General features: G+C 36.4%; 1 protein-coding gene across 5 annotated transcripts in view; it reads right to left on the reverse strand.

Annotated features, from left to right (window-relative positions):
* The window catches only part of CNTLN (centlein), a 189,861-nt gene that overhangs the window by 165,239 nt on the left and 11,438 nt on the right, over positions 1 to 13,184 (reverse strand). For 4 of the 5 annotated variants that reach the window (XM_065860629.2, XM_071801724.1, XM_065860630.2 and 1 more), the window contains one exon: positions 5,559 to 5,647. In XM_065860629.2, coding sequence (XP_065716701.1) covers positions 5,559 to 5,647 — 89 coding nt within the window. Of the gene's footprint in view, positions 1 to 5,558; positions 5,648 to 13,184 lie in introns of those variants that run through there. The other variant, XM_071801725.1, reaches the window with a different exon arrangement.

Consider the following 13,184-nt stretch of genomic DNA (forward strand, 5'->3'; position numbering starts at 1 on the left):
AAAGGCAGTGAACTAGAAATAGCATACTCTTTACATAATACTGAGATCAATAGTATTTAAAGTAGCTGGAAAGTACACTAACATGAGTAGTACTTTTACAATGGCTTGTTTGAAAATACCTGGAGGCTTTTACATATCCCAAAGGCATTTCTCATTTGCACAGTAAAGATAATTTTTTGTTTATATCTGAATATTAAAATGGGAATATAGTTGCAGTTATCCAGCAAGAACTGCAAAGACTGCTGAAAAGTAAAATATCATTGCTGAATTACAGGAATCAACAACACAGACATAAAAAGATACCAGCTACATTTTTACAATTTTAGGGCAGGCGAACTTCTATTTTGGGACCATGAAAGCACTTCAAAATAGCAGACAAATAATGGAAGCTTACTATTAATTCCCCCCATGACCCCCAAATTATGCCTTTTACATTTTTCTGGTTTATTTGAGCAAAAGTTACTATAAGGAATTGTCTAATGCTACAAATATAAATTAATGCTACTGACATAATTGCCTGACTGTATGGCTAGTACTGCCCATTCAATTTCTTCTAATATATGTTTTTTCTTTTTTCTTCATCACACAATTGTGGTGTACAGGATTTTAAGTGATCATTCTCTCCTTTCACACTTACACCTTTTTAATCCTATCACTATAATCCCCTGGAGAAAGTATAGCTGTTGCTTCTGTCAATTTAAAAACTGAAATACACTGGACAGTATTATTTGGTTCATTATATATGTGATCTAGGATACACATTACTATGCTTTCTCAGTCTGCTTCCATTAGGTAGCTGGCTTCTGATATCAAGCAGTCTATATTACGAAGGCTTGGTTGTCACTGAAAGTTTCTCTGTTATAGAACTTCGGGTGGAAAGAACATTCTCAAAAATGAAGCTTTGCAAACATTGGTGGTATCCATATGACATAGTCCCAAGCAGAAACAACAGAAGTTTTAAATCCATTTTATTCTATCCATCTCAAAATCTCCTAGTAATCCAGGGCAAGACAACAAACATTATCAGCTTGGATAGGACTGGGTCAAGGTTGTTCCTAACAGATGAAAAAGGAAAAAAGCCTCTGAAAAGACTCAAGCTTTTTTTTTTTTTAAATCAGATTTCAGTGTAAATTTTTAATTTTCAGCTCTTGATGCAACCATGTAGAATACAGAAAATAAGGCTGTGACCAGCAGAGATGGGCCAAGTGACAGAATAATTTTGCTTATAACTGCTACTTGGTAATCACACCCCTTTATCCTTTAAATCCGTATATTTTTCCAAGATTAACAAAGCCAGAAAATCACTTATCCTGTAATTTTCTGCACAGCAGAAGTGCAAGGTAGCAGATTCCCTGGAAATCTAATCAACATATTGGAATTGAGATAAACTGACACTGTAGCAACATAAAAATATATTTACTGCAATAAGGCAGGGAATAAGACAACAACTTTTCAGAAAGGATGAGAGTATGAAGAGGTACAGTCATAAAACTGCAGCTACTTAGGAAAAGATTATGGATTAAAATAAAGATTATAGCCAGAAAAGTTAGGAGAGAATATATGAGGCTGTAATCTAGTTGTATAGAAGATTGACAGGTAAAACTGGGCTAGAAATAATTTCCAAAGCAGCAATTAGAGCAGTCTCAGACAAAAGAGATGAAGCTACATCCATTAAAGAGAAAAATACACACTATTGCTCCATCTGTCAAATCAAAGCAACCCCAAAGTTTAAAGCCATGATTAACAGAACTCCTATATAGTGAATGGGTTTTATCCAAACCTATTCCAGAATTCTCTGGGGTAATGATAACACCTAAAAAGATGCTGAGGAAGCAATTTCTTCTTTCTTAATTCCACAACTCTGAGAAGCATGGGAAAGGTATGACATATATGTATAGCCTTGACTTCACAAGAGGTGTTCTAAAGCATTATTGTTACTTTGAAAGAAGAAAGGACATTTGAAAAACTAGACAAGCACCTTAATAAAGTATGTTGTCACACTTTCACACAGAGTACCAATCACCAGCCTCTACACAACATCCAAAGCACATATACAGAATATATCTTTACCTTCATATATAATAGACTATTATTACAAACCAGATTTCTTCAGCAAGTCTTCTGATAGCCTGAACACCACATTAAAAGGGTTTCACAAGTATTTCCTATCATTGTAAAAAAAGTCACCTCATGTTCATGCTTGTGGGCATCAAGGTGGCATCTAACATTATATCAGTCAGGATAACACACAAAGTTATCGATTTCTGTTCTAAATAAAGCAGAAAAAAATCTAAAGCAAGGCATAACTACCAAGCATAAAAATATTCCTAGACATGAAGAAGGATAAATAAGGAAGACAGACTGTATCTTATATAGGCATACAATTCAAGAACTTCAAATAAATTATTGTAGTCAAAATTGTTTAAATACATGATTTCTACCACCTCTATGCTTCAATTATTTTTTATTCGCAACATGGATCAAAAATGTTAATGTAAGCCTGAATATATCTACCTTATGGGGCTTCATGTTAATGAGGTAAACTGTTCCATTATTTTTAGGATAAGTGTAAAATGTGTTACAGCAAAACAATTTTTTTTCAATACACTTGTGCTTATATACATATATGTTTACACACATTAAATACTATACTTACGTATTTTAAGCAGTTCTTGCATTTTTTTAATGTTTAAATAAGGACAATTGATACTACCACCTCTGTCCTCATGAAAATATGACCAAATTTGATGATCAAACAAGTCAGTGAAAATCTGCATTTCACCATCAATGAGGCACACTGTAAACTTCATATGTCTTCCTCATATATTAAAACTACTTCCCAAATCAAAACATGCAAGTAGTTGAAAGTAGTACACTGTCCTAACAGCCAAGCTATTTCTCTCTGCAGGTGAGTGTCCTAATACAGAGTCAGAACTTATTTAACACCATTGTTGGTGACCACATGTGAACTCTAAGGTAACAGCTGTCCTAAAAAAATCTGCATGTGTGTCACGGAGGCACCCCGAGGCTAATTTAAGGGACAACAGGGTCCAAAACAACTTTTATTAAACCAGTGAGAAACAGGGTTTTAGCACTCCAAAAGTGACTTAAATATAGGTTCGGGTATCAGTTGACGAAAATTATTAAGGGGCAGCAACTAGTACAACAGGCGTTCCACAGTGTGCATGCACGTGGCTTCACCCAAAACAATGCCGGAACCACCCCCGAGTCCCAGAGGAGTACTCACTTGCCTGAACACGGTGCGGGATTATTCTTAAAGCGATAAAGGTAAAGCGTACGCTCGCGATTCCGCGAGCGTAAATTTATAATACACTCGCAATTGTGCGAGGAAATAAAGTTACACTCACGACTGTGCGAGGAAATAATTTAAACACCATTGTTGGTGACCACATGTGAACTCTAAGGTAACAGCTGTCCTAAAAAAATCTGCATGTGCTTACATTATCCGTTTATTCCCCTGGACAGGAATGGTTTAGAATATTAACTCTAGTTATCTGATCACATTGAATTTTTGGACAAAGTATTAATTGCTTTGTGCAACGCAGAAGATGGGACAACACTATAGTGAATGAACTCCCAGATAAAGAACCTAAAGTTAAATGCAAGAACGTTTACTGAACAAATTCAGAAAGAAAATATGTGAATAAACATGTCTTTCAGGATTAAAGCACTGAAAGAGAATCCAAAGGAGCTTTTGCCCATGGCTTGGACAAGTGCACTCTCTGCTGGGTTAAGAACTGGCTGGAGGGCCGGGCCCAGAGAGTACTGGTGAATGGGGCTGCATCTAGCTGGCGGCCAGTCACTAGTGGTGTCCCCCAGGGGTCAGTGTTGGGTCCAGTCCTGCTTAACATCTTTATTGATGATTTAGATGAGGGGATTAAGACCATCAACAGCAAATTTGCTGATGACACCAACCTGGGAGGGAGTGTCGACCTGCTGGAAGGCAGGAGGGCTCTGCAGAGGGATCTGGATAGACTGGAAAAACGGGCTGATTCCAATGGGATGAAGTCCAACAAGGCCAAGTGCCAGGTCCCACACTTTGGCCGCAGCAACCCCCTGCAGCGCTACAGGCTGGGCACAGAGTGGCTGGAGAGCAGCCAGGCAGAAAGGGACCTGGGGGTACTAATTCACAGGAAGCTCAATATGAGCCAACAGTGTGCCCAGGCGGCGAAGAAGGCCAGTGGTATCCTGTCCTGTATCAGAAATAGCGTGGTCAGCAGGACAAGGGAAGTGATCCCCCGTACTCTGCATTGGTGAGGCCACACCTGGAGTATTGTGTTCAGTTCTGGGCCCCTGAGTTCAGGAAAGATATTGAAGTGCTGGAGCGGGTCCAGTGAAGAGCAACAAGACTGGGGAAGGGACTTGAACACAAGACCTATGGGGAGAGGCTGAGGGAGCTGGGGTTGTTTAGTCTGGAGAAGAGGAGGCTTAGAGGTGACCTCATCACCCTCCATAACTACCTGAAGGGAAGTTATAGCCAGGTGGGGATTGGTCTCTTGTCCTATTGCTAACTGCCTAGGAGAAGGGGGCATGGGCTTAAACTGTGCCAGGGGAAATTTAGGCTGGATATTAGAAAGAAATTCTTTATGGAGTGATCAGGCATTGGAATGGTTTGCCCTGGGAGGTGGTGGACTCACCGTCCCTGGAGGTTTTTAAACTGAGATTGGACATGGCACTTAGTGCCATGATCTAGTAAACAGACTGAAGTTGGACCAAGGGTTGGACTTGATGATCTCTGAGGTCTTTTCCAACCCAGTCGATTCTGTGATTCTATTGCCCCCCTAACTCTGTGACAACCTTCTCAAGTACCATTGGCAAGCCATTTTAAAAAGTTAAAATTCGTATTTTTCTGTTTAAAAATACACACCTTTTCATTTTAAACTCATGGTACCCTGAGAGGCAAAACAGACAAATCTTTTGACCATAAGAAAATCTAGTGTTTGAATTCTGACAGTCATGTTACCAACTCGTTCACATTCACCCTATCTTGCCTACAAAAATTCTGTATTTGTAAACATTAGCATTCTAAAACAATCAATCACATACTGTGATGATTAACATTTACAGCAATCAGATGATAATATGTAAGTATCATGAGGAAATAGTCATCATTAATATCCTCAGAGGAGCAATAATTAAACTGCATAGTCATCTCTTCTCTTAGCACGTCTTAGCCTTTCACTTCTTTAAGAATGCAAACACAACTGCTTACTGTTATCCAGCCACTTACGACACCAGAAAATGTCATTTACCTCCTCTTGCTCTTTCAATAGAAAGACTATTCAGTACCTTTACAATTTAAAAATTCAATTCAACTGCAGCATAGCAAACTCAGTGAAAACATATCTTTAAGTACTTGAACTTGTACCAAAAAAGGAAACTTGCTACATATTCCAGGTACTCTTGACAAAATTTAACAACTGAATTTTTGCAATATATTTTTAAAATCCCACATGGTTCACAATTAAAGAATAACACATCATCACGGATTTTTGTTTGTTTTTGGTTTAAGTATCACATTGAATCTTTAAACTCACCTTTCCACAACCAAGCTGACAGCTTGAGTAAGATCTGGATTTGACACTTGCAGACGCTTCCACAAAGACCACACAAATTCTTTATCTGCCTAAGAGACGGGAAAAACAGGTAAGAACAAGATTAAATGTATGCTACACCTTTTTTAGAAGAAAAAGCAATACTGTACATATTCAAAGGACAATTACAAAAACCCTTCTATTTTAGTAAGAATTCCCTACAAATTACTCACTGCCCTGTGAATAAAAAACCATAGCAAACAGTTCTCTTGAATAAACAAGGTTTTAACCACACAGAAGTTTGAAGGAAGACAACGATCTACAATCAACAACAAAAGAGTAGGCAACACGACATAAGGCAACAGAAATTGACATTATTCAAACAAGGCTGCCTTTTGCTATATCATTTACTGTACTTCAAGCAGCAAGATACAGTTCCTATTAATAAACATTGAACCTGGAGTACATGCTTTAACACTGTTTTACCGTATGCAGCTCTTAAATTTTATTTAAAAATAGACAGTAAATCAGTCTTCTAACACACACAGCTAACCTGCGTTACATAAAAGCTTCTGAAAAAAATTCTCAAATGAAAGCAGGAAAACAATGTTCTTTAAAAATATACTGAAGTTCGTGAAAAGTAGATGCAGCTAAAAGCTTTTCCAGATTTATATTTTCTACTAGATGTAAGTTGTTATTTTGCAATGATGTGTATTTATTCCAATACAGTATTACTGGAAGCACCAATATTGATATACTTACAATAAAAACTAAAACCATAATGTGTTAATTATATAAAAATGGGCGGGGGAGTAAGACAGAAGGGGCAGAAAACAGTAAAATATAAAGAGATAAATGAGAACAATAAGAAAGCAAATGTACATAAACAACAGACTAGAGTAAGACATAACCTGCTAAAATCAGCCGAACACAAAATTAGAAATTAATAAGACAAAACCATCAAACTGGCAGTTAGGTCTGCTCAAGAGGTAAAAAGCACAGGAGCCTCAGCCTACCTTTTACTATTTTTTTAATGTTAAAGAGAAATAGAATTCAAATAAGGACAATACATTGTCTAAAATGAAAACAAACACTATTACGGCTATCCATTTTCCTGCTTCCTCCTCCCAATCTTTCAGAACCTAACAATCTACTAAGATATAGCAGGTTTCATTAGTTAACCAGAACCCTCACTAAAATTGGCTACAAAAACCCAGAACAGTATCTAATTTCTGCACAAGTCTATCTTAATACCAATTATCCAATGAAACAGAAGACCTGAGTTCTCATCTTCACCTCTACTGTTTGGTTTCTTCACAGCTTCCCCACTTGATTTCTTCTTTCCCCAATTCCTCATTTTTAATGAGTAAGAACAGATTGCACCTTTGGTCACAGTACTGTGTGCCCATGACTCAAAACAGCTGAAAGCAGCGGTCACCTAAGACACAAAACAGCTCAACACAACTACAAGTTCGACAGGCCTCACAAGAGCCAAGGGCCACGTACTGTATGATTAGAGCAAATCTCAGGAGTAGAAATTGCCTTTTCTCTTTTTGTCATCTTTTCATTTGCTGTCGATCAGTTTTGCCTTCTAGGAAGCAGACACGAGCTTTATTTACAAGCAGTATCACTTCCCGCACATGACAATCACTCCGTTCAGAACAAGACAACAACTATCTTCAATACAAAATCAAAAGATTTCTCTAAAGTTAGCAGACTTCTGAAATTTATGAGTGCACTGAGAATAAATTATTTTATCAATAATACCGCAACAGCCGAATACATTGAGTTACAGATTTAACAAACTTGAACAATGATAACGGAAAAAAACAGGAGATACGGTTGTACCTATTTAGTCCATGATTTATGAGCAAAGCCTTCCAGATTTTTTAATTAAAACATTAAAAAGTTCTAATGTGTCTTTCCTTCAAATTTAGAATTTATCATATTTTTAATTTTAAAATTCCATAGGGAAGCAAGGCAATGCTGAAATTATGAAAAAAAAAAATGCTGAGCAAGTGAGAAATGAGGAGTTTTATGACTGCTAGTTTAAAAAAAAATCTTCTTATTTCAACTATTTTAGTTTCTAGTTTATATTTCCTAAAATCTTTAAATGACATCAACTTCTTCAACCAAGCAAGGAAAAAAACTTCACAGAGATCTGATGTCTTGTCAAGGTATTGCTGTAAGCCCAGAAAAAAAAAAAAAATCACCCACCTACTGTAAGAATGCACACCACTAAGAAAGCCAAATAGCTTTCTGATTGTGTTAGAAAGTAAATAAAACAAAGGCTCTGGCCACAAAGATCATATCATTCAAGACTGTTATCATCTTATGCAAACTGGACCACAGCAGAAAGCATTTGTCTTTCATAAAAATTTAATTGCCTTTGTAGGATGTATTTAACTTTTAAAGTGTTGACAGGCAAACTTCATTTCTGGCATTTACAAACAAAACCTAACAATTAACAAAAAACTTTGGGTAAAAAAGAAATGGGGCACAAAGTGCTCATTAAAAACTTTTGAAAGGATCACAATTATTCTCTTAACAAATTGGGCTAGCAGTGTAAGGCCTTTTTTCAAAACTGAAAGTGACCCCACTGTGTGAAAGCAGATTGTAACTAACTGTATTATGGTGCACTATGGTGCATGACCACATTCACTTTTTGAAGATAGATAACACCAAAACTAAGCCATACATCATATAAATAAGAACTGTAGTGACATTGCATCAGTATCCAAGTCTTTATTCAGTAGAAGTCCTAAAAATAAGTTAACTTTCAGCTAGAAATTAAGTTAAAAGACAAACAGCAAGCATCATATTAATCAGGTTACTCAGTTCAGGCCAAAAAGATGGTTATCCACCACATGTTTTGTTTGTTTGTGTTTTTGAAGTACAACTTCTCACTGTGTTCTGTCACCTTATTACAATTAATATCCTGGATTTCTATGTATCTAGTCTGAAAGGCTATAAAAAAAATGTGTACGTTTTCCATGTGTCCACAAAAAAGCCACCACCTCTTGAAAATGTCTTACCATGCCACCTGAAAAGTCACAGTGTGCATACATTGTGAACTATGCATGACCTAATGATGCTTCTCAGGCAGAAACAGAACGAAAAATAAAAATGTTTTTCAAATTCGGAAAAACTGCTGCAGGCATCCCAAAAGCATTAAGCATGGATTCTGAGTATTTTTAGCATTTAAAAATATCTTGTGTTTATATTGGGAGCCCAGCAAAGAAAAAACACAAAGCCAAACAAAAACTCACTAAATAATAGCAATGGAAATATGATTTCTTTTCAATAATTTAGAAGGACAGTAAGTCAGCAGTTCTTACACTCTAAATTAAACCACTCTGAGTACAAGTACATCTTTGAACAATAGTGGAGGAATAAACCACTATATCTAATAAACCATGTCTAACTGTAATTTTAATATAATTTTAATTCAAAGCTCTCAGTTAATCAGCCATATGGAGAGCAGAACTGAAGTCATAATAGTACTTGAATATTCTTTATATCTCTAATACAGAATACACTGTGTATTTTTACACTGAACTACTTAAAACCACTAGCAAGTTAGTCTAAGGGCCATGAAGCCACCGCAGCACAGAGGAAACCCAAATATAACGAAGTGCCAGCAATATGCCATCTCCAAACACCCAAAAAATCTTGAGTCGAACAATCAAAATTTCTGATGCTGATTTACGCGCTCAAAAGCTTTGTTCAGTTTTGTTTACCTGTTCAAAGATCTGGATTTGCTTACCATCAGGCTTCCTTAGCTTTTCCCTTTACTGTTCTGTATACAAGACCACAGAAGTAGCTCTTAGGTTTTCTACCTTTTCATTTATTTGAAGAGCTGAGACACTTGGGTTTCTGCATGACTCCAAGAAGCGCTATGGAATATCACGTGTCTCGCTACAAGCAGTGGTGCTGCCTGTTGTCCTGCTCTGCAGGTTCCTGTGCGCCCCAGGTCCCAGCTGGTGAACAGCACAACGCATCATAAGACAGAATAATGCACAACGTTCAGACACAAACTTCCAAGCACAGCATTGCTCCACTACAAGAAACAACAGGGGGAAACTACAATCACATATAAAGAATTGTTCCTAATGAACAAATATATACCAAATATACATATGTGTATAATCCAATGAGAGGGAAGTATTCCCATCCCTCCCCACGATTTTTGCCAAATATCCACCATATATTGAGCCTCTGGCAACCTAGTTTCTACCTAAAATTTGCTGAGCCAATTGACCTTTTGATACATATAAAATATGAGGTTGCAATGAACCTTGTCGTTCTAATGAGAACACAGCCACTCAGGTACAAATAATCTCTTTTAATTGAATAAGCAGTTCAGATTAACCACAAAGCACCTATAACTATCGCACAGATTGCTTTCAAAGTTGTCCAGGGAAGAGTAAAATCAACTCCAAGTTGTACTCATGTCAGTGAAATTGCCATTCCTAACTAAGTTCTGCAACATTTTCTGTCTATGCTGGAAGAATGGTAGATGAAGTAGGAATGAAAAAGCCATCCTAACCTAAAAATAAAACCTTTCAGTAAGGAATATTGAATGCGAATGGTGTGCACTAAATAAATTTCAAAGAAACAGCTTAACAGAACAGGTTAAGTAGTGTCCATTGCAAATAAAAAAAAAAAAAAAACACAACATGAAACACAAACACGCACCTTCCCAAGTCATCTGGAAATAAGTGAAAAATCACTGGAATTTCCAGAACTGCAAAACAATGCCATTTCAATAAATGCTGGAATGCTGGTTTCTTCTTTTTTTTCTTTTTTTTTTTTTTTTTTATTTTTTTTATTATGGTAGGAACTAGTATTTAAAGTTACTAGTGGAACCTACGAATGAGCCCACACAGCAATGTAGTAATTATATCAACAGGTATTCTAACTGAAATGGACAAATGCCTTTCACTGCATACTTGTATTTCTGTAAATGCACACAAAACTCAGTCCTGCCTAAGTAGCCTTTCTGCCAAAAGAAAAAGGACACAAATTATTTAACAGCATCTTCAAATACGAGTTATCAGTTTAAAGAAAAAAAACAAAACACAGAACATCATCTGCAGTTAAAAATCTGTGGACTTTATTAAATAAAAGCTTAAACAGCAAGGTACAAAATTTCTCATTATGACAACATTAGTCAAACATCAGTCAATGAATGGTAAGTTACCATAAAATGTGATTTCTCTTTAATATGCCAAACATTTTAATAGCTAAAACTGTTTCATTTAAATCTATAAGTAATTAAGCATAACAGAATATTAGCCAGAAATTATTACAGTTTTAAGAAGTTTAAACAGCCTTTTGAAGCTCTTGGCACAATTAATGGACTTGGTAAGGCTGTTCCCTGAATGGTCTTGGGAGCCAATTTCTTCCAAAAAAGGGCTGCTTAGACTGCCTGAAGTTGGCACAGAAAAACACTACAGCTGTCAAGGCCTGGGATGTATCAATCTTCAGCATACCCAACAAACATTCAGCCTACTCAAGTGTATGTCAACAGCTCAAGAGGTCAGCAAGAGTGTACCTTGAACAGCTGAGAACTGACACACACAAGGCAGTATACAGACGTCATTTGAAAGTTAGTGAAAATTACTCATTAAAATGATGATTATTCACAACTCATCTAATGTCAGATAAAGACATTCATTCTGCACTAAAGTTTGCACACCAGAACTAGAGAATTACGCAAGAAAAATACAGAGCATTCTGCACATCCCCTGAAAAGCGGGATTTTTCCCTCAGCCTATAGTGAAAATAATTGTAGTTCATCATCATACTGAAAGATGTACAGTAATGAAGAGTAACTTAGGCCTTGAATGTGTTCTTTGCAAAACAAACTGGATTTTTCTTACTGATTTTTAACAGCAGCAAGCTCAGAAACAGGGATAAACATGAGATGAGCCACTGACACAGGATATATGGCATGACTAGCTACAGCAGAAGTATTAGCTTGTGAGTGAAGTTATGAACTTATTAAAAATTAGTGTAAGTCAAAAACACAGAATGCCTCTGCCTTATTAGCAGGAAAATACAAATTCAAATTAAAACAACTTACTTTCCTTTTCAAAGATAAATCCAAGCATAAATACTGTTCTGGACACTTGATATCAAAAGTATATAGAACTGAGTCAATATTGCATACAGTTATTTGCCTAAGGGAAACTTAAAAGTGACTGAACCACAGAAAGTTTTGAGTACTTGCACACTGCAGAGAACTAGCTGGCATTCTTTTAAGTAATGATACAAACTGCTATAGGAAAAGCTTTTAAATAAGCAGTGAGAGGAGTGCCAAAAGACATAACAGTATCTCTCTTTTTCTGCTCACTGGAACTATACATTCATGACAGTTTGGATATTAAATTTATAGGTACGTTTAATTTTTGTTTACCTGTCTATCATGCACTGTGTTGAGAACAAGGATAAGCTGAGAACCTTCCTCTTTTAGCATAAATTCATATGTCAAGCATGTTAGCTACCTACAGCTTGAAATCATTACTCCTCAAAGTTTCACTGTATTTATTTCAAAGCATGTCAACTGTTAGCAGTGTTCATATCATACAGCATTTTTACAGCAATACAAATTATTATTTACTAATTAGGAAGATACCACCTTCTGAAATCTGGAAGAGACCATCACCAGAACAGGGCGGGAGGGAACAAAAAACAAACAAAATACAAACACAAAAAACTGCTAGAAAAGTACAGAACACAAACTCTCATTTTAGGTGTTTAATCAGTAGATACCCCCAAAAGAGAAGAAACAGCTGGGAGGACAGAGGGAGCTATTGGTTCACTGTTAATTTTTAATATGAACGATATAATAATCAGATACGGACATTTTTTTCTATTACGAAGAGAATATTCCAACACAAAATGAAATACACATGACTGTCAGGCTGGAAGAATTCACATGGAAATGCAAAATACTATATGAAATTGAGAAAAAAAAAACAACACACGACATAAAATAACATGGCTGGTATAAGCATTAAAATATCTGCAAGAAAATTGTTAATATGGACCTTTTTGGACTCCTCTAACATCTAGGACACTTCTGACTAAAGAGCTCAAGCCTTTAATTGAGCTGATGTACACACTTAACATGTGAGTGACAGGCTTACTGCTCAACGTCTCACAAGACACTTAAACTTACATTGTTGTATGCTGCCAGTGCAGACTCTCTTGATCCTGCTGTGCCAGTGTTTATTTGTGATTTCCAGTCACAAATTACATTCCTAAATAAGAGGTATTCCCTCTACAACCCGAAGTCCTGCTGAGTGGTCACAGTACAGAATACTTATGCTCTACAGAGCCTATCTTTGAGGCATTATACTTTTCAACAACCTAAAAAGTCATTAGAAGATAAGACCAATCATCACCTCACAAGAAAACTTGGTGCTTTTTAATGCACAAGGGTCTAAAGATAACATTAGATTATTTTCCAGTTCACAAAAGTCAGTCACATACAGTATGCACTGTTACATCTAATTGCCTGTTAGAGATTTGTAATAAAAATGTATGCACCCTGACGAGATTGACAGCTTCAAAATAGACACCATCAGCAAACAAGTGCATCTTCCCTCCTTCTTTCCCAAT

This window comes from Patagioenas fasciata, chromosome Z (assembly GCF_037038585.1).
Source record: "Patagioenas fasciata isolate bPatFas1 chromosome Z, bPatFas1.hap1, whole genome shotgun sequence".
Lineage (NCBI taxonomy): Eukaryota > Metazoa > Chordata > Aves > Columbiformes > Columbidae > Patagioenas > Patagioenas fasciata.